At 47.6% G+C, this 26,447-nt stretch overlaps 8 protein-coding genes across 8 annotated transcripts; 2 read left to right on the top strand and 6 right to left on the bottom strand.

Annotated features, from left to right (window-relative positions):
- Positions 1-1,888: 1,888 nt before the first annotated feature.
- zuo1 (Zuotin) lies at positions 1,889-3,290 on the bottom strand (the record flags this gene model as incomplete). The annotated part of the gene is made up of 2 exons (XM_014687967.1): positions 1,889-2,929; positions 2,994-3,290. The coding sequence occupies 2 exons, from the start codon at positions 3,288-3,290 to the stop codon at positions 1,889-1,891; spliced, it is 1,338 nt and encodes a 445-aa protein (XP_014543453.1).
- Positions 3,291-3,569: 279 nt separating this feature from the next.
- Positions 3,570-4,024, top strand: MZM1 (Mitochondrial zinc maintenance protein 1; the record flags this gene model as incomplete). Its single annotated transcript, XM_066131196.1, has 3 exons — positions 3,570-3,624; positions 3,678-3,860; positions 3,921-4,024. The coding sequence occupies 3 exons, from the start codon at positions 3,570-3,572 to the stop codon at positions 4,022-4,024; spliced, it is 342 nt and encodes a 113-aa protein (XP_065987389.1).
- A 231-nt stretch (positions 4,025-4,255) lies between these two features.
- slt-11 (Pre-mRNA-splicing factor slt-11) lies at positions 4,256-5,447 on the bottom strand (the record flags this gene model as incomplete). Its single annotated transcript, XM_014687969.1, has 2 exons — positions 4,256-5,248; positions 5,310-5,447. 2 exons carry the CDS (start codon positions 5,445-5,447, stop codon positions 4,256-4,258), a joined length of 1,131 nt encoding a protein of 376 aa, XP_014543455.1.
- A 657-nt stretch (positions 5,448-6,104) lies between these two features.
- On the top strand, positions 6,105-7,444 carry erg6_1 (Sterol 24-C-methyltransferase; the record flags this gene model as incomplete). The annotated part of the gene is made up of 4 exons (XM_066131197.1): positions 6,105-6,314; positions 6,376-6,410; positions 6,464-6,785; positions 6,869-7,444. 4 exons carry the CDS (start codon positions 6,105-6,107, stop codon positions 7,442-7,444), a joined length of 1,143 nt encoding a protein of 380 aa, XP_065987463.1.
- A 705-nt stretch (positions 7,445-8,149) lies between these two features.
- G6M90_00g082260 (uncharacterized protein) lies at positions 8,150-9,112 on the bottom strand (the record flags this gene model as incomplete). The annotated part of the gene is made up of 1 exon (XM_014687971.1): positions 8,150-9,112. One exon carries the CDS (start codon positions 9,110-9,112, stop codon positions 8,150-8,152), a length of 963 nt encoding a protein of 320 aa, XP_014543457.1.
- A 9,360-nt stretch (positions 9,113-18,472) lies between these two features.
- G6M90_00g082270 (uncharacterized protein) lies at positions 18,473-19,143 on the bottom strand (the record flags this gene model as incomplete). The annotated part of the gene is made up of 3 exons (XM_066131198.1): positions 18,473-18,802; positions 18,968-19,066; positions 19,126-19,143. The coding sequence occupies 3 exons, from the start codon at positions 19,141-19,143 to the stop codon at positions 18,473-18,475; spliced, it is 447 nt and encodes a 148-aa protein (XP_065987396.1).
- An 864-nt stretch (positions 19,144-20,007) lies between these two features.
- Positions 20,008-20,274, bottom strand: G6M90_00g082280 (uncharacterized protein; the record flags this gene model as incomplete). Its single annotated transcript, XM_066131199.1, has 1 exon — positions 20,008-20,274. The coding sequence occupies one exon, from the start codon at positions 20,272-20,274 to the stop codon at positions 20,008-20,010; it is 267 nt and encodes an 88-aa protein (XP_065987309.1).
- Positions 20,275-23,475: 3,201 nt separating this feature from the next.
- BEL (Boletus edulis lectin) lies at positions 23,476-23,916 on the bottom strand (the record flags this gene model as incomplete). The annotated part of the gene is made up of 1 exon (XM_014687972.1): positions 23,476-23,916. One exon carries the CDS (start codon positions 23,914-23,916, stop codon positions 23,476-23,478), a length of 441 nt encoding a protein of 146 aa, XP_014543458.1.
- Between the last annotated feature and the right edge of the window lie 2,531 nt (positions 23,917-26,447).

Genomic DNA, 26,447 nt, shown 5'->3' on the forward strand with positions numbered 1-26,447 from the left:
CCACAATAATTAATCACTGTATAGTTACGAAGATGGGTATATCCAAAAGAGATGAAGAAATAGAATACATTTGGCATCGAGCCTCAATGCAAGGGTTTACCCAAGAAAATGAAACAAATCAGCCAATGTAACACGCCGAAACCAATTTTGTATCCTTGTATCTCCAGTCTTCGATCTCCAGCCTCCATGTCATTATCGGCTAGATACCAGTTAACTAGCAAGAGGAGGGCTGTTTCGGTGCGTCTTTCGCGGCGCGAATTCTTCCCCGTCGTTTCGCATATATTAAGCCACACACATTGCACAGAGTCCCAGGGCCAGCTGGGCCATTTCGCCATTTCGGTGTTTGGTCGGTCAAGCATGTCCGGCAGCAGGCAATGCTTCGCTGTCGCTTTGCGGGAATTCGTGGGCCTGGGCTTGAATCTTCGCTCCTCCTTCTCCTGGGGCATGTATTCTTCAATTGTTGCGGCTGATGATATTGGCTTTCTCCGGGGCTAATGGGCTCTTCTTGTATGCTTTCGCTTTCTGTTGGGATCGCATTCTGATTTCGAAGGGCAAAAATTTTGTCAACGTTGTTTCCTATGTTTTGAGACAGTTCCAGAATCGCGTAAAGGTCATCTTCGCTGACCCTTTCACCAGCCGCCCCGTGTTCCTTGGGGAAGTGGCCAATGTGCCACGCTAGGAGTCCGACGTCGAGCTTGATCTGGTTGACGAGGTCATTATGATGGGCTTAAGAGGACAGGAAGAAAAAAAATAGCGAGCACTTACTGTATCAAAGCTTTCGCCTAGTCTGAGGTCGTTCAAAGAAAACTTGACACCAGCCGGCTTGGAAGACCCGTTGAGCGGGGCATCGCAGTCTCGCTGGGGACTTCCATGATGACACAATGCCTGCTCGCCGGCCGTGTTAGAGGCGACAACAGACATGTACGGTTGGGCGCCTCGAGGGAGATAAAAAGGAGATATGAAGTCAATTTATCGGTCGAGTATTGCAAGGCAAGCCACCTCGAATTGATACTGGTAACGAGACGGCATGGGGAGTTGTTCAGCGAGGGAGGACTCGGGCAGGGCGGAGGAGCTGGCAGTTTTGGGAGTCGCCACGGAGAAAGGGGTAGAAGCGATGTGTTATAGAATGGCAAGATCCCAGAGGAAAAAGAAAAGATGCTCAGCACGGGAAATAAGCAGATGGGCAGAGCTTTGATGGCAAATGTGGAATTCTGATAATGGATGTGAATGGGAAAAGAGAGAAAGGCCCATAGTTTGTGGAGGTGGAGAGCAAAGGTCCAAATGTCCGATGTCACTTCAAGTCCGGTCAATGGTCCACTTGGATGCTGAGGAAGCACCTGCAGTGGGTACCGCCAATTTCGAAGCTTTTTTATGTCCCTGGGTGCCAGGCTTAATGTACTGATTGGCAGGTGGAGATGGGCGGCAGGCAGCCTCATGTTGATGCAGGTGTCGCTGGACTCGGAAGTCCCATTCAATCTGCCACCGTCAGTGTTTCAATGTCGGCACATATCAGGCGACCAGCTTGCTTGCTTGCTTGCCTCTGTCGTCGTCGTCGCTCGCTGCTCGGTAAATGTGTAGTTGTCTCAAATAGGCATTGAACACTAGGTTATAATCTCCCTTAACCAACACATAACCTTTTCGAGGAAAAGCAGGGTTGCGGCTGGGGCATTAGTGAAGGTTAGGAGGAGAAAGGAAACAAAAGAAGAAAAGTGTCATGAAGGGAAATCCACTTAATGTCTGGTGAGAAGCAGGAATCGAATAGAATATATGTCAACTTTAAATCACCCCCCTTTTGTCTATGCATAAAAGTGACATGTCTAACCCAATCATACGCTACCTTCATATATCTCTCAGTCATCCTGCAGACAGTGCACCTAGTCCGATATTTTTAAGCCAGGGTCTTGGCTTCACCATCCTTGAGCTTGCCAGCATCAACAAGCCTCTTGACCTCGTCGTTCCAAACAGCCTTGATCTTATCAGCCACCGTCAGACCATTAAGCTTGCCGGCCAAAGCAGCAATCTCGTCTGGATCAATCTTTCCCTGGACGAGCTCAACATCTCCCAAGACAGCATCGATCTGGGCAGCCGACACGTCGCCAGTGGCAAAGTAGTTGGCATCTTTGATGGAACCCTTGAGCACACGCTTGTTCTTCTTGACGGCATTCTTGGCAGCTTCCTTGGCCTTCTTTGCAGACTCGCGGTCGGCTTTGGCAGCAGCCTCGGCCTCAGCTTGGGCCTTCTCCTCCGCCTCTTTCTTGGCCTTGGCGTCCTCGGTGGCCTTTTTCTCGGCAGCCTCTTTTTCGAAACGCTTCTTGTTCTTGGCAGCATTGGCCTCCTGTCTAAAGCGCTTGATACGCTCGTCACCAGCAGACGCTTCATCCAGTAGCTTGCGGAGGCGGGCGTTGTCTTCGGCCTTCTTCTTCTTACGGGCGTTGGCGTTCTTTCGCTCAACGTGGCGCTTCTGGTCACGGTTCTCGTTGTCATCGGGGACATCCTCATCAAGGTACTCGAAGCTGCGCCACGAGTCAAAGTTGTACCAGAAGTTGTAAAAGTCTTCAACATGCTCCTTGGTAGACTCGGCGTTGCCAAACGTAGGTACGGGGTGAGTCTTGGAGAATCGGCCCTCAGACTTGAAGACCTTGCTCCAGAGCTTGTAGAAATCACCCTTTTGGAGCTGCTTCTTGGTTGGTGGTTCAACATCGGCTTCCTCGTCAACGGAGTCATACTGGCGGCGCTTGACGGGGTCAAGGAGAACCTCGGTGGCTTTTTGGATGCACTTGAAGAATTGGTCGTCTTCAGTACGGCCCTGGGCGGCCTTCTTGTCGGGGTGGTGCTTCAGAACCTTCTTGCGGTGGGCCTTCTTGATCTGGTCCTCCGTAGCCTTCCAGCGGTACTTGGAGAGGCCCAAAATCTTGTAGTGATCCTGGGTCTGTTGGATCGACAGGTTAGCCTCGCAATTCGTACTTGACTTGGTCCATAGGGAATATCCATACCTTCCAGTCCTTGGCCTCGCGCTGCAGCATCATGGGATCCTCAGCCTCGCTCTCATCGCTCTCATCCCCATCCTCGACCTTCTTGGCGCTCTCCTGAGCCTGGATGCGATCGTCTTCGGAGAAAGTGCGCTTGTGGCGAGCTCGGCGGGCGTGGGCCAGGAAATGAGGGCCAACAGGTTCAATGCTGCGCTGCACAGCGCCGGACAGTTGCCCAATGGCCTTGAAGTCCTTCTCAGCATTCCATCCTTCGGGAAGAATGGGTAGAGGCAGGTCATTGACCTGCATAACGGTAGCCATTGTGATGCTGCACCTGGGTGGTTGGCAATGGATAAAAAGATAAAGGCCGGAGGGCTCGCACTTTTTTTTTCTCTGGACCAGATTTGTCCACAGTTGTTGGTGGGGTCAATCGCGCTCCAAATCTGCCGGGCGCTGTAAGCACCGGAAGACGGCCGAACCTGGCTCCGCTAGCCTCTACAGCTTATTGTTGCATCGCCTATTTGCCTTCATGTGCTTCGTCTTGGAAGAAGGCATTGTAAAGTTACATGATAGGGCGCCATACCTTCGCAACGTCGAACCATGGCTCTGGCGGCATACAAAAATTTGATGCGCGCAGCACGCATTGCTTTTCAAGGTATGCTAACTACATGTTCTATTTCCAATTCATGCTAACAGAGAGGCTTAAAGGCGACGCCCCAATCCTGGCTGCCGCTCAACAACAAATTCGCCACGAATTCCGACAAAAGTCCTCTCTCAACTCGTCCGATGCGTCTACTCAAGAGGCTATTCAGCATGCGCAAGAAGTGGCCAACTTTCTGAAGGCCAATGTGGTCCAGGGAAAGCGGATGGAGGGTGGGGAGAATATGTACCGTAGGTTGCGTAATATGTGAGGAGATCAAGAGAATCTGCATGAGCTGACCGCGTGCTTAGAGCTTCGAATCCATGAACACACCGAGAGAGGCGACAATGAAAGCGTAAAGACTGCAGGAAGCGGCGCAGTTGGTGGCGGGTGCTGCGGTGGCAACGGGAGATAAACATACGTGAAAAGAACAGAAGGAAACACTTGCATGTACAATAATGTATATTTACTACCTGGTTACGACGGGACGCCTGTCATGATACCCTCCCATCCACAATGCATATAATTATGACAACCAGCCAATCTCAACTGTTTGATCCCTACGGCATCCCCTCTATACTGCTCCAGATTGTCCAAATTCCAAACGCCAAACACCACATATGCTGAATTACTGTGCAGGAGCAACTTAGTCCCCAGAAAGACTTGCGTAGTTGGGGGTATCATCAGCACCCGGGGGAGCAGCGACAGAAGAACTGGGAGAAAGCAGTGCTTGACTAGCCCCGTGGGAGCCGGCCTCGATACCGCCGCGATGTTGGGGCTTTCTGGGGATCCCAACCCGGGCGTCACGGAGCATTTGTCCTCTCTCCTCCTTGTTCATTGTGCCGATTGCCTTTGGTTGACCCCATCGAACTCGCAATGGGCAACCTGCAATAACAGCCCGGCCCTGGCAAGCGGCGGCGGCCTTTTCGGCCGCTGCTCTAGTTTCGTAGTTGATAAAAGCGCAATGGGACATATGCGAGCATACCAAGCTCTTGATCTTTCCATGTACCTTGAAGTACTCTCGTAGCTTGAACTCGGGCAAGTCGTCCTCCACACCGGTAATAAATAGGGACATGATATTCGTATCATCGGGTGGAAGCCAGTCCTTCTCGCTTGGAGGTAGTTGCGCAGCGCTAGGGAACGCTTGTCGTCCTTTCCCGCCTCGTGGTCTGGCACCTGCCGCAGCTGCAGCCCTACTATCTCGAGTTCGGACAGGACCTGGCCCGCCTTGTCCAGCACCAGTAGCAACGCTGCCACCGGAACTGTTCCCTACAAGTTCTGATTCATCGACAGCTCGACCTTTTCTGAAATAGGGCTTGCTGTTCGCCAATCGACGAAGCAGCTCTCGTGCCTTTTCATCCGTTTTCTCGTACTCTTCAATACCTGCTTTGCCGTCTTCGATGAGCTTTTCATTGTTCTGGGCAAAGTATTCCCTGTTAATGTCGGATTGTGGACCGGGTGCAACCATTTTGAGCGCAGCATCTCGAACAGCGATGGGAAGGCCGAAGGAAAGATCGAGCATACAGCTCTGGCAGCAGTTCTTGAGCCGGGCGCAAGTCAGGCAGATGTTGGTCTTTTTTCGTCGGTTTTGAGCTCGGTCGGCCCCGTTCCAACTGAATACAGTAAACGGTCTTGTGCACTGTAACCGATTAGTATGACGGCTGTCGCAATAAGAGCATGTGGGGGTGTTTGATACGTACCAATTTGCATTCAGCACCATAGTCTTCCTTCAGCATCTTGACATAGGGATTTTCAGGTAAGCAGTTTTCGCACACCGAGGGGAAGTCTGTGCTCTCCCATCCTGATCTATTCAAGTCCTGCTTGATTTGGGGCGGCATGGTGATGTATTATCTTAAGGTGCACCAGATGATGCGCAAGGCAGACTTGACGATGACAAGCTCTGCATTTAAGATCAGAAATCTACCTGTTGATCTGCTACCCGCCACTCAAACCGCGACAGCCAAATTCCTGCTGACCTAACGCTGTGGCGTAATTATCTTATCGATTCGAAGATTTTATCTGACTAAGCAAAATGGTCTGTGGCTTCGCGACTCAGCCACTACTGTGGAGTCGCCACGGAGTACTACTCCTCCGCACTCCCTGAAACGGTTCGCTTTCGTATTCGTAATTGTTGATCGAGACCGCCTTCTGTTTCTGGCAGAAAATGGCCAATGAAAGCAAGCGCCAGATCCCCGGTGCAGAATCGATTCCAGGAGAATGCGCAGTGGACCAAGATGGTCCAATGAGGGCGCCCCATTTAATCCAATCTTGCCAGGGGCCGCCAAAGGGGCGGCAGAAAGGGCAGGGAAAAAGAGGACCTTGAAATTAGATGAACACAGGCATGTGAGGGAAAGCAAAAGACGACCATAAAACCTTCTCCAAGCACTCCCACGATCCCTCGTCTCCTTCCGTGCCCGTCGTTCTCCTACTCTCCTCTATAACGTCTTCTAGACGTCGTCTGTATTGTCACACAAAACTCATCACGTACCTTCAACATGGTTGCCAATTCTTCAAGTCTCGAGCGCGAAGACCACTCTCGCGATGCAGCCTTCAACAAGGCAATGCACGGCAAATCTGCCCAGGCTCGCGGCGGGATTGCAGCAATGTTTTCCAAGGGTGGCGAGGCCAAGAAGGCGGCTGTTGACGAGTACTTTAAACACTGGGACAACAAGCCTGCCGAGAACGAGACTGCCGAGGAACGCGCTGTACGTGTTGTCAAGAGTTGCCGACAGAAATAGTGAGACTCTATGGCTAACTCCTGCAAAGGCTAGAACTGCCGAGTACGCAACCTTGACGAGACAGTATGTTTTATTAGCACACCCTCGACAATCATATGATGCTCATTAACTGCTAGCTACTACAACCTCGCTACTGATCTGTACGAATACGGCTGGGGCCAGTCTTTTCATTTCTGTCGCTTCTCCCTCGGCGAGCCCTTCTACCAGGCCATTGCCCGTCACGAGCACTACCTCGCCCACAGCATTGGTATAAAGGAGGGAATGAAAGTCCTTGACGTTGGTTGTGGTGTTGGAGGCCCGGCCCGCGAGATTGCCAAGTTCACCGGCGCTCATATCACTGGTCTGAACAACAACGACTACCAGATTGACCGTGCTACCCACTACGCTCAAAAGGAGGGTCTGTCCAATCAGCTGGATTTCGTCAAGGGTGACTTTATGGTGAGTGGAACGATGGCGAATGCCCCATTTGTTGTTTTCCCGGGGGGGGGGTCATTGAAGATGAGGAGCTAACTGGCTGGCAGCAAATGTCCTTTGAGGACAATACCTTTGACGCTGTCTATGCCATTGAGGCTACGGTCCACGCTCCCACCCTTGAGGGTATCTACAGCCAGATTTTCCGCGTCCTCAAACCCGGCGGTGTCTTTGGTGTTTACGAATGGCTCATGACGGATGAGTACGACAACGACAACATCCACCACCGCGAAATCCGCCTCGGAATCGAGCAGGGTGACGGCATCTCCAACATGTGCAAGGTGTCTGACGCCTTGGAGGCCATGAAGGCGGCCGGTTTCGAGCTCCTACGTGCTGAGGATCTGGCCGACCGCCCTGACCCTCTCCCCTGGTACTGGCCCCTGTCTGGTGAGCTGCGTTACATACAGACGATTGGAGACATCTTTACTATTGTCCGCATGACGACGTGGGGCCGCACCATTGCCCACAACTTGGCTGGTCTCTTAGAAACTATGCGTCTGGCTCCCGCGGGCACAAAGAAGACTGCTGACAGTCTGGCTCTTGCTGCTGACTGCCTGGTCGCTGGTGGCCGTGAGAAGCTGTTCACACCCATGTACCTCATGGTTGGACGCAAGCCTGCCGAGTAAATGCGGACGGAATAATGCAAGAGTTTCAAACGTTTTGAGTGGGCAAGAGGGGAGCGAGTCAAAAACGCTGCACACTATGGGTGTGACGGAGCATACAAGACGAAAGAATCATCATGGGCGAGACGAGATAAGGTATTGCCATCATCTGCCAAAAAGCAGAGGGGCGTCATGAAGGTTTTCCAATATCAATATGTAATATATCATGCGATACACTCGCATCGACATCATCTACTTAATTAAGACGTTTTCTTGGTTGTTTACTTTTTATGTTGATTCTTCTAGGTCTTGGCTGCAAGGGAATACGTAAAATGTAGTGGTGCATTGTAAAGTTGATTCCCACAAAACATTGACGCCACATCGAGCATCTCGGCTGGTGCGCCAGGTAACATGGGTCCTGTGCCTTTTGCTACCCTGGATGCGTGAGTTGCAAAAGAGATGACACCTGACGTATGGCTACTTCTGCGAAACTACAACGGCCCAGCCCGTTACAGCTAAAGCCAGAACTTTAGGAACCGATTTTTATAAAGCTAGCAGTCTATTTGCGGGTAAATATCCTCTATGCTAACATCTTTCGAAGCCGAAACCCCGAAAAAGCGGTATATCTCGCTCCCTATACCTCGTCGGCTGTCTCTAATCTGTCGGCAGTAAGGTATAAGATAGGTGACTATAACCCTAGACCCAGAAGCTCGGCGGGTAGCTTAAAGCTTAGTACCCATCAAGGATCCATTTGATAAAATTGTCGGCGTATTCGTCATCAGTTTTGAGCACCAAAGGATAGGTACCCCTCCAACCCACATGCCCTCCAACCTGGTTCATGAAATCCATGAAATAATCCTCGATGGGCTTGGTCTGGTTGAGGCTCCAGGGTTCTTGGGACTTGTACTTCTCGCGGTCGTCGAACCACCCTGCGAGCTGTGGCTGCCCCGGGCTTGCTTTGAACTGATCGAAGGTCGAGTTGTAGTCTGTGTTATTAAACCATTGCTTTTCGGGCATTGACTTCTTGAAGCCTTCCGGATCGACGCCGGACCAAGATAGAACACCGTAGTCTTGGGGGGTCTTAAAGCCAGGCACCTGGGCTGCTGACTTGACTTGAGCCCAGGATATACCCCCCAAGGCCGAAAATTCATATTCCTTAGTCCATTTGCGTCCCTGCAACAGAGTCCCATCAGAGTCAATCATGTGAGGTAAGGCTTGGATTTCGTATATCCAACCACCCTCTTCGCTAGCCATATTTGCATATCCAAGTGCCGTCCCGAAGAGTCTAGTTGTAGATACATACGCGGTAACTCTTTTACCATTTACGAGGCCGTGGCCTCCTAAGTGGTGCCTATAAAGACCAAATCCGTTATTCTCATTGGTTGGCTTAATTTCAGAGCTTGGCAAGAAACCGCCATTAGCTTTGATCTCCTCGGGTGATCTCTTGTCACCACGATACACAATCTGGGGTGGCGGTAGTATCTTAGGCGGACGGTTTTCCCGTCTTGCGCCAAGTGCGCGCTCGTCTAGACGTCCAAGATCGTTTATATTAAGAGCACCTAACAGCTCAGATGGGCCTCGGAGTTCACCCCTAACGTCTGGCGGCAAGGATCCAATAGGTTGAGCATAAACTTGAGGGTACAAGCCTACTGCAAGGGCAAGTAAAGTGAAAAGCCGGCCGTGTCGTGCCATAGCAATAGATGTATAGTTAAATTTGTTGGAGGAAGACAAGAGGAAAATAAGCGTCTTGAACTATAGTAGATCTTAATAGCAGTACTACTAAATCTAACAATATATAAACAGGAATAAGCTAAATATAAGTTTATTTAAATACTGCTAGTATACGAAGTATATACCTTAATAACTAGTATATTTAAGCACTATTAATTTTATTACTAATCTTTATAATATATTTAAGTAATATTACTTACGTAACTAATCTCCACAGTATATTGAAGTGGTATTAATTACGTAACTAATTTTTATAGTATATTTAAGTAGTATTAACTGCTAATAACGGATTTATAAGGTACTACTACCCCTGCAACTAGGATACTAGCTTGTTAAGTAATATAAAAGATCTTTTTACACTGTTTTGTTTATATTTTCCTATATATAGCGTGATATTACATAATATTTATTAAATAGTTATAGTAGTTTAGCTTTTCTAATATATATTATGTTTTTATTTGATCGGCTACGTGACAAAGTATATAATTGCGAGACGGACAAGAATAAATTATTGAAGTTATAAACAGAAGAGAATACCTTGTATTAAATAGACAACATATCACGTTTATTCTTTATTATTTTACCCAGGTTAATAGCATGAAACTTCGTATTAATAGGAAACTATATATTCTAACTACCAAGTCAATTCTCTATAATAGTCTGACTCGAGGTAACACGTGAAGGCTGCTCGGCCACAAATTGCTCCACTATAATCTCAATATCTTAGTCAGTAGATTCCGTGACAGCAGGTCTGGTACTCCGTAATTCTCTTTCCACTGCATGTCCACTAACCTTGAAGTAGCGGAAGAGCCAATGCCAGGCCCCTGTTCGAGAGACATTACCAGCCACGAGACAGGGATCAAATTGCCAAGACTATGCTTATAAATGAATATTTGCGCACTATCAACCTGTCGGCTTTTGAGGCATCAGTCTTGCTTATATTACACGGAAGGCCCGCCAAGACCGACGCGTCATGGAAAAGAAGAGCAATTTCAAGAGATAATGCCCCTTTGTCATGTCCCGTTCCCCAGGATTCTCATGGTTCTTGTGTCCTACCAGACTTCTAGCAGAAGAAAACTGCGTAGAATAACAGACTTCAGACCGGGGCTGCCGCTGAACGCATTGGCAAGTTCGCCTGTGAAGTATAATAGAGTATAATACTTTGCAACTAGCACCTGCATGTTAAAGACAAATTAAAGAGGGCCATCCAAGGTGTGTGACCAGGTTCACGCTCTCTTTGCAATTGTTACCGGGGCTCGTGCTCTGCCTCGACAGGCCAAAGGCATTAATAAGCAAAGAAATATTATTCATTTCCTCCTCTCTCTGTGCCCAGTCCTTCTAAAGAACTGCACAGCAGGCTCATGCTCAGAATGATCGCTCAAACCCGTTTGGCTGTCGGGGTAATTGGCTCTGTGGCCCTCGCTGAGGATGTTCTTCACAGCAGCCGCCTCATGAAACGTGGCTTACTTCCAGACAGTAATTACAATCTTTTTATAGCCTCTATTTTACCACCCTTTTCTCGCTCGGTTCAAGTATTTATGACCTGGCTATTTGCGTCAAAAACCAACTAACTCTCTGTTCCTAGCTTTCTTCCACGTCTACACTGTCTATGCCCACTTGGATCAGTACAACGAGGCAGGCCTTAACTGCAAAGACCCAGCTAAGAGCTGCTTTAAAGGCTACACACGTATCAAGACCAAGATCAATAAGCCGCGCGCGTAATAACCTAATAACTTATAGCTTAATACGGGCGATAAGTTTTAGGGTACCCTCTTTACACCTTTTATAACCTTGAATTTAATACTATAATAATTAGTAATTATAAACTCGTCTTTTTAATTTCGTGCAAAGATCCTGGCCACGCCGATTTCGGTCAGGCTAGACACCGCTATACCAAGGTACAAGATTAAGACATTTCACGCCTTATAATAGTTTTTTTTTAAAAAAGGAGGATATAACTATAGTATAGCCTTACTGAATACTTCTTCTCTATTGCTTATGTAAATCTGACCCTACTGCTTGTCCTCTGTTCTTCCCGATCCCGTCCCTGCCGACCTCCACGCCCTGCCCGACCCTGTAACTCTGCGCTTTACCACTAAAATCGATGCCGAACTCTTTTCTAAAGTCGACTTTGAAGGGTTGATGCAGAACTCTTTTTTAATGTTGACTCCATTGATAGTTGGCCGCCCTAACCGATCCTTTGGAAGTTTCTTAACATCTTCTTTCTTAAAGCCTTTGCTTAATAAGTCCTGGCCGATTTCGCCTTTAAGAAAACCTTCCTCCTGCTTGGTAAGCTGGACTGGTGGAGGCTTACCGAAGATCTCGCATGCCGAACTGAGCTCATCGAAGTTGAAGCCCGTGCAATTCCCCAGGCTATTAATTTCTTCAGAAGTAGCCTGTGGGAAGCTCGGTATCGTGACGCAAAGAAGTTCATATTTCTCGTTTGCCAAGCCCTCATCGGGAATATGCTTCCTAACAGTCCAGGATGCACAGCAGCCGCCTGCAGCGTCAAAGAAAACCCATTCCGCGGAGCAGTTAACTGGTTTACTAGAGCCTCGACCCGATACTTGTACGAGTAGTACCCCGAGAGCTAGACACAATTGGAAGTACATGTTGAGCTTATAGGATCGCGAAGACGTGGTAGGAACGTTTAAATAAGAAGTGAGTAAGAGTAATAAAGCTCTTGGCTCTTAATCTAGGTAGATTGCCTCAAAGAAGGATAAGTAAGTAGATAAAAAGAATATAAATAAAAAGACTTTAATTTTAGATAGTAGGAAAGGGGTAGTATTTATATAGGAAACTCGCGAACTTACAGCGTGTTAGATTACGTTACGAAACGAATTTCCCCTGACAAATAGAATTGGCAATTATGTGGAATATCATGGGTCTATTTTATTAAAATCAGCTAAAAGGTCTTAGGGACTTCTAGAGACCTCCTGAGTAAGGTACTCTACTGACGCATAAATGGGTAGCCTTACTCAGGAAGTCTTTATGCGTTTATGCTATATAGGCCAGGGATCCCTTCTTTTCCCTCCCTATTGGTGTTGCCCCAGTCCACCGACAATAGCCTTTGGACCGTTTTCTCGGCAGCCCCTTACTCAATTTTCTCTTATAGACTCTAGTGCTCAGACACCAGACGCTTGTAACTTCTTATTGTTAGAGGTGGTATATCGCCCAGCTAAATCATGCCGACCCCTGACTTAGTGGCAAATGAATATTATCGGCACACCCACGCGGCTAAGCTACCACATTACTGCCGGGTTCCTTTACTTTAGGTAGTAGCAAGTTATTAATCCACCACGTTCTGCTATCAATTACGGCAGCCTATAGGGGTCACTGTTGTAAAACCTGCTCAGGTATTGTCTGTCGAAACGGGGGTTGTTTCCTGTGACAAGGGCTCGGAAAGAGGGCTTGGAGCAATTTAGCTCAATTCAACTAATAACAGTCTTTGGTATCAAAGGTCCTTAGTTTTCCTCAAGGCCTTGAGGGACCGAAGCCGTCTATTTATACAAGAAGTCGGTAAGGGACTTTGCCCTGGGTCTCGTGACCGTAGCCCTTGTGTAACCAGCCATTTCCGTGTAACATTTCCACTTGACAGCCAATCGTTCCGATCGACTCAACCTCCCCAGATGTACCCGCGAGAAACGGGCATATTGCCTAGCTCTCCTGGGCGTCAAATAAAACGCGGCTCGACGCAGGTCTCATAAAAAAAAGATTTAATATCCCTCCAAAACGTGGGGTCCGTTTGCTATGCTGGAGTGTCGAGCCTTTTCTAACGTATTATTCAAGAGTACTGTTGTTTCAGGTGACCTCGTCGTGCCAAAAAAGATAATGCAGCTTAGTTAAAGATAATGCAGCTGGGTTAAAAATAATGCAGCTAGATTAAAGATAATGCAGCTAGGTTAAAGATAATGCAGCTAGGTTAAAAACAATGCAGCTAGATTAAAAATAATGCAGCTAGGTTAAAGATAATGCGGATAGATTAAAAATAATGCAGCTAGATTATCTAAGCAGAGCACAATCGGGCTGTCCGATGCGTCGGGGATCTTGACGGCAGCGCGCAGGCCTTCGAGCGCGCCAATTACTTCGGCATCAAACACTTTAGCTGGGCTAAGGCGCCCAGATCCTTCGCAGATGGTCACATTGTTTTGGTGGTCCATATATCCGCCAAGAAAGTAATAATACAGCACTTGAGGGAAGCTGCCCCTCGGATACCTCCAGTAGCTGACTTTTAACCTCTCAGGTGCGATAGATACAATATTTTGTATTAACTAGCATATACATATAACTCGTACCTACTATATGGGCAAATACTTTGCAAGTTCTTTGAATAGATAATATATAGCTAAGATTCAAGACAGAATCACTATAGCAGCCGAAGGATTGTAAGCGGTACTTGGGCTTATTAGAAGGCCGTTCCACAAGCAGCTAAGTACCCCGTAAGTTTCTTCTCGCCAAATTTCACCTCGACTCCCTGGTTCTCAAGACAACGCGTAAGAAGATTCTTGAGACTCTGAGAATGCTCCCTGCAGGGCCACAGGCCTACAATAAAGCCTATACAAAGACGATCAGGCTAGTTGGATCTCAGGATCCTGAATCTCGTTGTGTTGCAAAGCGTGTTCTCCAGTGGCTCGTATGTGCAGAGAGATCACTCACGACTCTTAAGCTTCGGCACGCTCTCGCCGTACAACCTGGTGCGACAAACCTAGATAAGGATGATCTCCAAACCACTGGCGTGATGGTTGATGTGTGCAAGGGACCTTGGCGAGGGACTTTGCGTGTTGAGAGGACCAAACGGCATATGTCCGTCTTGACAGGCGTAGTAATAGAAGTATACTGCCGTGGACGTCACGATTCTACGATAGGGTTAATAGCTTCAATTTATGCACGGCGAGAGATGGACGACCCGTGATTTTGTAGCTCACCTTTTCCTCATTGGGCTAGAATTGGGTCGGCCTTGAACTAGTAAGACATTCCCGTGCAAATAGAGATTTTTATCCGTGTAAATCGTAATACTCGTCCATATGTGCCCCACGTTGGACAGCTCTATCGTCAGGTTTGTCTCACGATCCGCGATGGTCATGAACTGGATGTCAAACTCAGAAGCCGTTTCACCTCGGCTGCTGCGATTCGCAACGCCGCACCTCTAAGAACTCCTGGGCCACGGCCCGGTTGCCAAGCCAGACATGCGAGTTGCTCAAAAGTTGGCAAATTCTGGTCTTCACATGCACGAACACGCTGGAGCGTTGCCTAGTAACCTGGCAGATCTTGGATTGATTGGACTGTCGATGGCCCCGGAGAAGTTTAGCGACAATTTGCCGATTTAGAGGTCTAGTTGTTAAGAGTGAAATAGTGCCGCTTCGCTCGAGGCCTATTATATCGGCAGCCTATATTAATATAAATACTATTTACACAAACTGGAGGTCCAGCTCCTGAATTCCCAGGGCAATTTCCCGGGCTGGTGTCTCGGAGGTACCGCCCCCCCCGTTGATCGATTAGCTAGATGTACCACCATATATGTTTATAAATACTCTGTTGAGCAGAGTTTCAAGACTACGCATTAATTACGAGTACCATTTCTTTATCCATGGTCAGATTGTGCTGACGTAGCTCGGCACAAGACGTGCTAGGCTAGTATATGGCAGTATTTTTGCACACAGAATGGGGGAATCATGGTGAATGAAATATAGCTTGGGGTTGAATTGCCCCGTGGCGGGACACATCAACGGGGACGTACGGAGGAAACATTTGGCCATGGCTTTGATTGCGGAGGAGGGTTATATGTGTCCCTATTAATGGATCAAGTTTCTCCCTTTTCAGTAATCTGGGGCATCTTCAATGATGATTGATTGATGTGTATGACATGCCTCTTTTCGCCTAGACCTCTGGCAAATCGTTTCGCCGTGCTTGATTTGATCGACTTGAGTTGTGGTGTGGGTGCGAAGACTTGCATGGTGGCCATCATGCACGGCCTGTTTTGTGGTTTGTGTGTTGCTTTCGAGTAAACTGAGCAAGAACGAGACAAAGTCAAAGGATCAACTTGACGAGATTGGAGGGAACGTGTACGTGGCTGGGCTGGCCGCTTTGGGGCGACACAAAAGCAGTGAAGATGTTGCGTCAGGCCAACATTGAATGCAAGTACAAATTGACCCCAGCAACATGGCGTAGCTATATGTACAGACAAGATGATTGGACAAGCTCCGTGCACCGGCCATCCGCACCGGCACCCCGGCACTCCGGCACCCCGGAACCCGGCCACGCCCGCGACCAAAGCCTTGCCTTCCGGCATCAAGCTGCTCCGTGAGCCAGAAACCGCTGCTGATATCGCCGTTCCTGGCTGTACTGAGCGTCGCGAAAGCAATCACGGACATCACAACGTCTGGGAATCATAATTCAATCGACGCAGGCCATCGGCCGAGCTTAAATTCTCACAGATAAATCCAAACAATAACGCAAGAAGTCTTGAATCCTTAAACCCACAGCTGCAGACCTGCCCCTCTCCTAGTTTTTCTTTGCACATCATTAGCATTCGGTCAGCAAGATTTTTTCGGGTGGCAGAAACTTACACAGGTGCCCCAGTTAGGGGTATGTAGGACACAGTGCCGCAAGCAGCATCGGCGTATGACACCTATGTTTGAATGGCAGAGGTCTCCTGGCACAAGACAACCATTATTGTCATCTTTATCCCATGGATCCCATTTAGTGTATGGGACCGCCGCCGACGCCACTAGCTGGATTAGACAAGACAACAGGGCAATTGAAATCTTCATGGTTCAGAGTGGCCCGAGGCGACATGTGCGATGGATCAAAGGGCGAAGTAAAGAGACACGAGAGCCCAGAGGCAACGGACAAATGTGTGGCCAAGAATGAAGATGCTGCAAAAGAAGAGGCTGTGTGGGCCGTGACGTCGGGCGACTCCCAAGAATATATACTTAATGCGAGGGAGAAAGGGGTGTAGATTGAGAATTTGTGGCCTCGCACCTTTTATTCAAAGTTTATTCTATATCAATTGCAGCTGGAAGTTCTTAGCCTCTAGAGACCTTTGCACATTTTGGTTGGATTTTTGCTAGTAGAACAGGTTAAAGTTTTAGCTAAAGCAAATCCAGCACGTAGAGACGAAAGAAAGTTCGTGTTGGGAGTAGGGCAAGGGCAAGAGCACCGGACGCTTAGGCCGGAATTAAAGTTGCTTAGAGAGCACTGATGACATTGGCTCAAGAAGGCACTGGGGGCCAAGACTTTCGCCATGATTGCTCTAATAAAGCTTCAAAGAGGGAAGTGCGCACATGCCAACCTCGGACTCTTACAGAATTAGGCGAGATCAACGAGTCAAGATGCCGTCATGACTCACTGAGTGTAGAGCTTGGCAGTTAACCTGGTAAAAAAAGCATGACAAGCAATATATATCGGGCCATCGCGCACATTCCCACTTAGTTCTACAGTGACGACTTTGGTCCAATTATCCACAATGTAGTCTGACATGCTTTGTTTTTGTGTAAACTCATGCTGATGACTACAGCTGCTACGGCGACATGTTCGTAGGCGTCTTCAATTTTTGCCCTGTGGCTTAGTTGGCATTTGATCACACAATGGGAGCCAGCCAACTCTCAAAAGATTGTGGCTAGCACCATCTAGTCTGGTTCAATTCACCAGACTAGACCTAACTTGACACTTGGGTAAAAATTGACTCGGGCCGTCTCCAACTATTCTCTGCTACGTCTCACCTTGAAGATCTATATTAGATCTATTACTATACCCAAGTTGGAAAGGCAATTGTCATGTCAAGATGAAAATATGTAAGACGGCTCGAGACATTAATTGGCTGAGAGAAGTGGGCTTGGAAGATGAAGACGACAGAAAATATCGACATAGAAATGGTAGGTACTTGCTCTTTCTTCCAAACGCTAAAACATCCCCGCGTTCTGTTCCTGGTTTTCGTTGACCAGACTCATGTATTCAAGTTTAAAAATACACTGAGCTAAATAAAAAAGAATGACACCAGCACAAGCTTTTGGGCCACGTTCGTCTTGAGCAGGGAAGATGGGCTGCCAGGGTTGCCAGCTATGAGCTCGGCACTTTTGCATCTCGCATGGTTCGTCGGGCGGCATGGCGTGTCTGAAGCGAAGTCAGCCCTGCTTTACGTGAGAAAATTCTCCGGGATGCCTCGCATGGTTCAGATCACCACTGAAGAAGCTCATGTGAAATCTAACCCCTGTCACCCGGCCACCAGTAACCTGACCAGGACCTTATCGGCATATGGGCAGGAAGCTCTCCGCTAACAATACGTACGTGCGTAGCTGATGGAAGGTGCCTCGGCATTCATGTTAGAATTTTCTTCACCCCACACGAATGCAATGTACACTATCCTGTTCCCCATACCTAGACGGTGCCAGGTGACGCAGGACATGATGGGCGCAAGCATCGCCACAAAAGCCCGCTATATGTCAACCATCAACAATTCGATTCCATGGCCCCGGTAGCTGCTATCGGCTTCGGCATCTGTTCGACCGACCCGTTTCCCGCCTTATCCTGGCATAGTTGTCAATAGTTCCGCTGTTGCATGTGTTCAGAACCAAGTTACTTTAATGAGGCCATAGATTGGGCCGGACGCAACATCCCAAGTGATGCCGATCCTTGAACTTTTATGCCATGAACTGCTGAACACGACCAGGCTCATTCAGATGTATATCCCTCCACTGTGTCCGATAACGCCGCCTTAGCTTTGCGTGTTTTTTTTTGGAAATATGAATACTGTAATCATTGCGGAAACCAAACGCGAATGGTGTGTCAATCGGCGTACACTGGATGTAAGCTCTGAGGAGCCGGGACGCCGTGAACGGCGTGGCACCGATTACCTGAACAGATGGACTAATTATGCCAGGCCTTTTTGAGCTTGGCATCGCCCAACGCTGATTTCTATTACGCGTTAGGAAGTCTAGGTAGCTTGTGCTTTGAGTCATCCAAGTAGGTGAAAGAACGAGTCAAATAGTACAGTTGAATCTGCATTTAATAATATCATATAAACTAACAACACGGACAAGACGAAGAATTTTGTGCACATGTTCAAGCATAATTAGCAGGACTGGGGGAACAGCGCGTCCCAGACTACCAAACACTTTATAACAGTCTTGTAGCATATTCTTTTGCAACTGGTTTATTCGAATGACACAAATATTCAGATAGCCCTGCCACAGAAACGAGTGGGAAAACACTCGCAACCTTCTGCTTCTGTTGGTCGTTCTCCTACACTGCAACCTGACCTGATTCTCTGCGCTCTGACCCATCCAGCGTGTCAACCATTTGCTCTTCTGTGCTAAGTACATGCTACTCATTGACGGGTTTTTGTGAGTAATCTTTAATAAAAATGTAACCGTCCGCATCGTTCCACCCCCCTTGAAACTTCGTCCAACCTGTGCCACTTTGCAGTTCCCATACGAGTCGCTCCTTTTCGGATGGGATTGCGAAAGCGACCTCGGGGCCCCAGTACCCCCACTTAACTGCAAAGCTCTCGTAAATTTTCTCTTTAGAATAGTACCTAAGCCTAAGCTTCTTCTCGATTATTTCTTCCACTTCTTGAGTTTGCGTAATATTTAGCTCCTTGTCAACGAAAGTGACACTGTTAGGATCCAGGAGCGACCTTGTTGCGGCTTGGATCTACACCAGAAATATTAGCTCTGCCATCTGAAGTATGGCACAGCTCCCCAGAGAAGGCTGCTCTGACTACCACCAGACAAGGGCAACATCTCCCCTTGGAGCGGTGCCTCCCTCGCCGGCTGCCATGGAAATGGGAGGGGGCCTTATGATTTGTATTGCACTCACACGTTTGTCCAGGGGGGTGTCATTTGCCAAGACGAGTTTAAGATCTTCCATCTCCGTCTTTGTAGCATCGCGACATCGGCGCTCTACTCCCTGCATATTCTAGAGTTTTTCTTAGCACACAAGACCTCCAAAACAGAGCATGATTTCGCCAGACTTGCCTCTGCGGCTTCTGCCATTTTTTGCGTCGGGTGTCGCGAGAGGGGGAGTATTCCACAGAGTGAGGGTTGGAAGAAAATGTACACGAAACTGGAACGATGTAGTTGTGCGGCTGGCTGGTCGTCCTGGAATCTCTCAGGAAATAGGTCAAGTATATGTAATATTCTATTCATTGCAGGACAAACAGACGCACAATCTATCAATGCGGGAACAAGGGCGTGGAGCTTTCAGTGTACAAAGGCTCCTTTTGCAGGCCATCTCAGAGACAAACACGCAACAAAGACGGCCTCCTCCATGATGCAGAAGAACGTAGCAGAGAGAGGAACCAACAAAGATTCAAAACATGACACGACTCCTGTGAGACCTTTGCCAATAAAGAAGCCAGATAAGACGGGTGCATGGGCAACAGCCTGGCAGATGTCAGTACACCAAGACTCATTATGAGCTGTCCGAAAGCAGCACAACAAAAACATGGAGGATTCTAAAATTAAGAAGCGTGTAGCATGCTAAACGATCCATGATGGTCTTGAAACATGGCCATCTGAAAGACAGTCACATGATGCAGACGACCTGTCATGTCATACAGAAACATGTCATAAAGTGAAGTATGGACAAAGAATTCAAATGATGACATGGCTACTACGAAACCTTTGTTCGCGGAGGTGGCGGACATTGATCCGTGGGTAAGTAAAAGGCGCTCCAGTGTTGTTTGCAACTGATTTATATTGACACCCCGAATTGCTATCAATCCCATTCCATCCTGCACGCCACCACCCAACCGAGTAGGAAAACCCGCAAGGGGAAAAAAACCTCTCGCTCCTGTGCAGCTACCTCATCTATCTTTACACTAAATTCGACCCTTCGAGGCGGGGATAGTCTCTTCCTTAGAAGTTTTGGAAATGACTACCAGTATTCCACATTCCCGTTTGGTGAAACCCCTTGGATTCCAAAAGGGATTTAATCCTCTCAAAGTCCCATGGAGAAATTCCGTAGCTGTGATGTCCCTGATAAGACCACTTTGCAGACTGTGAATACTTGTATTCCCTGACATACAGGAAGCCCATAGCCGTTACCAATTCTTCGATGGCTTCATCGATATGGTCGATACTATCAGACCGCCCGACTCCCACGGTGATGTCGTACCAACTCATTGTCGCTGTTTGCTCAATCTATACTCGACCTATTAGCACTGAAATGGAAATTCTTGCTAAAGTATCCAGAAAGAAAATATGCTCTGGCACCACTCTCGTGCTGCGTCTCGCCTTGTTTGTAGTGGAAACAGAGCTGCAGCACACTGCTTAATATGGAACTTACTGGAATGTAATAGATTGTTGTAATGTGTTGTTTGCTGTTGCAGAATTGAGAAATTTGATAGATGTCTGGATTGAATGTGTAGAATGTTGTGGTGGTGTGGTTATCAGGTTAGGATTTAGTTGGGGAATTCTTCTCCTTTTATAGTTAATTTTTTGATATGATGTCTACGCAAGACTAATTCACAGCAAAACGACATGTCTAAGAAGTAGCAATAGATACGAGTGGCGAACGTGTGAACAAAGGCCTGGCGGATTTACTTGCCGGGGTATTTACCGGGGTTCCTCTTGTATGATATTCACACACAAAGGAAATGATTGTTACTTAAAGCATGGGATTCAACTCTGCTAATTATCGTGATAGAGTTGTTTTGTCTTTGCCAAGTGTTCAGTCAGTTACCTCTGTATTCTGCATCATACACCCATTGCTCTTTCTGTGTAAATTATCACCACATCGCGTGAGACTAGTCTGGCCTTACAAGGGTTATGAATCTCGAACACATGCTCTGGTTTTTTTTGCACTCAGCGCACCGAGAGTTTACATTACGTTTACAAAAGAAAATAATGGATGGGAAAGGGTGGCAGATTGGTGAATCTGAATCGACGGCCCCCAGGGTCTCTTTTGTTTGGCGACGATTGAAAAGGTCGAAACAAATAGGACCTGGACATGCACCGACTGCAAGACTTCACATATTCGCTACTAAAGCACTAGGCAGGTGCTGGCTAGAAAGTGCTTCTTGGATTTCTTCACAAGCATGGTTGGAGCACTTCTGGTCCCCGCTGGGCAAACAGTTTCTGCATTAGCTCGGACGGCGTCACAGTCTCAGTGCTTATCTTAGACTTTGCTGGTTGGTTTCCGCTGAGGCGAAACGCAGAATTAAGCTAAATCACCAGAATGATTATAGTGAACCTCATTGTTTCGAGAGTTGGTTGCGTTTGCTCTTGAGCCCTTCCCTGAATGTAATGAATCCTTGGTGTGCTAAGTTGTTATGGTTTAAAATTTAAGTGGCGGGCGAGAAGATGATTCTTTATACCTCTTTAATGCATAGCAGTCGGTGAAAAACAGAGAGGAAGAGAGAGAGAGGATCTGAATCTCTGGCACAAGTAGCCTATAAACACTCGCAGCCATTCACAAGCTCGTGTCAATCGACGTCAAGTCCATCAAGAACAGTGTGGCAACGAGCTAATAAGTGATGGAGTTGCATTGGATGGGCCGTCATTGCCTTCAGAGGTAGTGATTGGTGGTAGCTAGGTTTGTTGCCTTTGTTTGTTTGCATTGACTAAGAAAATTGCCAGTAACGTTTAAGACGTGGGAAGTGAGGAAGTTTTAGAAAGAGGGCTTATAAAGACACGTTCATAGCCGTTGCTCTATGAAGATTGTTGGTGTTTCCCTGCAGTAACATACGCTTATCAAGGAGAAGAAAAAGGTCTAACATGCTCACATCTGTAGCACAGCAACATCAATCCCATATCAGTAATATACACTCAAAAAGACGCAACGCAAGCTAATTCACACATAAATATAGTACCCAGCGACTGTAAACATCTTCCACAGTGTTCAAGACTTTCATAAGCTGTATACGACGTTCCTATTGAATCAGGCAGAACACGACCGCACACTCGGTTCAACGACGCAAGGAATGGGAGTTGTGGCATCTTGATTTATTCCGAGTGAAATTTGTATATATATCGCTACTTAGAAAACAAAGCGGTGTGGTGTTGACTAAAGACAATGCAAACTGCAGTGAATAGTGCCTTGGGTTTTCAAGTAGAGGATCCCGTGGACAAGGGAACTACGCGCAGCAGCTCAGGGGCTTTCAAATATTCTAGCCACAAGTTCACAGACATCAGGGACCAAGATGCATGAAGGGGAAGTTCTGAAGACGTAACAAAGGTAATCATCTGACTCAACTTGACTGGTGCAGGGCCTACAGCCTTTTGTGAAAGAGTGGTACTCGTGACAAGGGTTCAATACAAAAGGCTTGGATTTAATAGCTCAACTCATCTAATAACGTTTTTCGGTATCAAAGTGCCTTGGCGACTACTACGAAAATTCCAGATGTAGATGTAAATGGTTCTGTTAGAGCAGAGTCAGCATTGGGCTGCGGCTTGACACTATTCTAAATAACCAGTAAATTCATGCTTGCTTTTTCTTATATGTGTACATGTACAACCCTGAGCTTACTTAGTAGTTTTCAGCTCGCTACTAAGCCAGCCACAATAAACTAGGCGCACTTCATTCTGCAGCATGATGGCCTGGGAGAATGCCACTTGCGGGTGACCGACTCCTGGAGGCAAGCCACGGGAAGAGCATTGCTTATGTGCATAAGCACATGTTTCTCGAGTTGTCCTGACTCCTGTGCATTAGGCATAATGGAATCGGTGTGGTGGATGAGCTGCATATCCGAGGCGATTGGCCCTCCCTCTTTTGCTTCGTTCACGGTGGCGCCAGTAAATCGTCTTGATTGGGTAAACCTGAATGGGATTGAGTCTCGTCGGCTCCGGGCCACGGTAGCATCGCCTCGATAACCGACGGCACTTGGGCATCCAGGCCCTTCATCGAAGCTGGTTTGGTTGGCTGGCCATGCCATCCAAAACGTGTCTCACTTCCACGCGCTGTGTCACACTGCATTATACTTGGCGACTGGGACCTACATCGGCAGCCGGCATAGGTTGGGCGGTTGTTCGCGGAACGCCTGAACCTCTACATTTTACCTGGACAACGGGCTATGTGTAGATGACCCTCCACCTGTTTTCTCCCTAGTACGCACTTTGCTTCTGTACTTATGAAGGGGACAACTTGGGCAGTAGAATTAGTGGCGGCAAACGTCACGGCATGGGAGCTACGTCACTTCAAGATCAACGTGTTGCGAGCTTTTACACATACTGATACATACATAATATGGCACTGCTTAAACACTCTTGATGGCGTGTCATGGAGTCAAGATGATCCAAATGAGCAGGTTGTATTAACTTGGTAGTCGAGGCATTATATTTACGCAACTTGGCGCCAGTTGCAATGCCCGTGGTGTTAAACTAACCCTAATGAATGATAAAATTGACCTCGAGGTGCTTGTCCTTAATTTCGGTGTACTTGAAACTGTACTTTCGCCCATCGCGAGTGACATCATAGTGAGAAAGCGTCTTCCATCGCATATCGACGCGCTCCTTCTTTTGCGTGCCGCCCCATTCTGTCTCGTAGTACTCCGGGGTGATGACGACACCAGTCTGAGAGCCAGGGTCCAGCTTGGTCACGATGTCGCCCCATGGCTTATAATTGTGTACGCCAAGGGTGACGATGCAGCTCTCGCCAGTGTTGGCGAGGAAGCGGAGGGAGCCGGCGGTACCGCTGCCGCCCATGGTCAGGATCTGCGCGCCATTGGTCTCGCCCCAGGTGCCATTTCTAAACACGGTTTTTTCCACAATGTGGAAAAACGCGTTTGTATTTTCCTGGTAGATGTGTACTTTGATGGTGTAGGACATTTTGTGTGAGTTCCTTGGTTGGAGGGTGTGTAAGTGGGGGGTGATATGATGTCGCCTTGCTTTGCTTGTAGAGTTGAGTTTGATGAGTGTCTGAAGAATCAAAAGAGACAATATGGCTGACTTGAGGTCTATATATACTTTTCTTGAAGCCATTACGAGAGAGGGGGAGTGATATACCATGGGCGAGGCATTGCGTAACGTATCCTTGTATGGCAGGGACTTGGAAGAAGTGAAGCACATGCAAAAAACAACGCTGTTTTAGGACCCCTCTCTACGTCGTAAAACCTATTGGGTCTTTGGGAGAAGTAAATGATTGGAAGACGGTGTTTCTGTGTCGTAAAATTTTGATGGAAAAAGCATCAATGTTGCGTTGGAGCCCTTGCTCAGGCAATGCGTGAAGCTGTTTCCGGTGAGACACGGGGGCTTATTGGGTGTAGTTATGCCTCAGTCTATCATGAAAAATTTCAACACGGAGTCTGAGTTCTGGAGTAGTCTACGCATATGACATGTCATTTCGTCTTGGGTCTCTACGCTGTACGTTATGTCATTTCCATGATGCGAGGCTACCAGCCCCGGCGCGGGGTCTTGCTTTGGTGAGTCATTGCACTCATTCACTTTCCACCCTCTGACTGCTGTCGTGAAATCTTCATTGGCTAATAGTAATACTACAATATGCGTTACGAGACGCTTACGGCCTAGGACGAGTTGCATCCTCATCATACTGGCCATCGCGGGCAGGCTGTGATACCCTCAAAAGTGACAGAGTGCGACCTGTGAAGTAACCGGGCACAAATCACCTTTGAATTTTAGGCATCAATGACTCCCGATGGAAAGCGGGTTTGTATATTGAAAATTTTCTCGACTTTGTATCCATGATCGCCCGTTTTCCGAGGTTGAAGTTGTGTTACACGGAAATCGCAGGTTACACAAGGGCTACGGTCACGGGACCTAGGGCAGAAGGTCCTCACCGACTTCTTGTATAAATAGACGGCTTTGGTCCCTCAAGGCCTTGAGGAAAACCAAGGACCTTTGATACCAAAGACTGTTATTAGTTGAATTGAGCTATTGCTCCAAGCCCTCTTTCCGAGCCCTTGTCACAAGTTGCTACCGCACTTCTATCAAAACGACATTTGGGAGGGGACATGATCAGTTACGTTGACCATTGATACGCAACATTTGGTCTAGGTCCAACGTTGGAGCTGGTGAGGGGGAGGAAAGAGGTAGGAGTAAGAGTAGACAGAGACTCGGAAGAGGACGCTGGCAGCCGATGGCATCGAGTTCTCGAAAACTGACAAAGCTGGGGCAATGTCGAGGACCAGGGATTGATAAACAATCATGGAAGCACCATGCCTGAATCAAAACGGACAAAAAGCGTTGCAGTACTTCCAGACACTCTACCAGGTTATAGTTTAAAGATATCCGTAGCTATTCTTAGGAGTATTGTAGGTTTAATACATCTGTGCTAGCATATATTCTACCAATAAGTGAGGTATTCCTTACCTCGCTACTTCAACGCTATATCATTTTATTCATCTCCCAAATAAACCTTACTACTCCTTATATATCTTATATATGACAATACTTATTCAACTATTTCCGCATTGTATTTCCTACCACTCATTTTCCCGCCGTCATGGCGACATAGACAGGCTTCTATATCATGATAGCGATATACCACTTAAAATCTCGTCATTTTCCACCACGCTAAATTGCTGTTGTAAACTCAACACCGCTTCTTTCATTTCAGAACCCTCAACGCCCTCGGTCGTCTTTGCCGGTGTCGCCAATTGGCTTGAATGGCAAGATTCCATCAGCAGAAATCTTAAATTAGCTACTTGGACCACTATCAAGGCCAGCGCCAGAGCCTTTGTTATCATTGAACCCGACCGGCTGCAAACATCAGATTTCAATTCGATAGCTTCATCAGTGGCCTGTTTAACCGCCCACCAATTATGTAGCTACAGCTTAGCTGGGACAATTCAGTCAGAAGACCTGGAGGCCATCAAGGTTCATTGACGATAAACGCTACGTTGTACGACTTTATCGCGGTCCAGGTGGCTAATTCGAGCCTGCTACGGATGTAATCGTGCCATTCAGGCCAATTGGCGATACCGGTCAAGATGACTGTGTTGAACAGCCTTGTGTGACAAGGGCTCGTTATGAGGGCTTGGAGCAATTTGGCTCAATTCCGCTAATAGCAGTCTTTTGTATCAAAGGTCCTCGGTTTTCCCTCAAGGCCTCGTTGACCAAAGGGTTCTTTATAAGAAGTTGGTGAGGGACTTTACCCTAGGCCTCGTGACCGTAGCCCCTGTGCAAAAGGCGATTTCCGTGTAACACCTTGTTCGCCAATTATCGTCGGAAATCACTGGGTATTGTATTATTGATGGCGTTACATTCTTCATTGTCAGAGACTATTAGAAAGATGTAATATTGGTTGTGCGCTGCCTGAAATCCATCGTGGCCGACGACAGGTTGTCCCCAAGTTCAAGGTCATTATCACGGTTCCCACAGCCCTCTGCAGCCAAGGAAGC

Source organism: Metarhizium brunneum, chromosome 5 (genome assembly GCF_013426205.1).
Source record: "Metarhizium brunneum chromosome 5, complete sequence".
NCBI lineage: Eukaryota > Fungi > Ascomycota > Sordariomycetes > Hypocreales > Clavicipitaceae > Metarhizium > Metarhizium brunneum.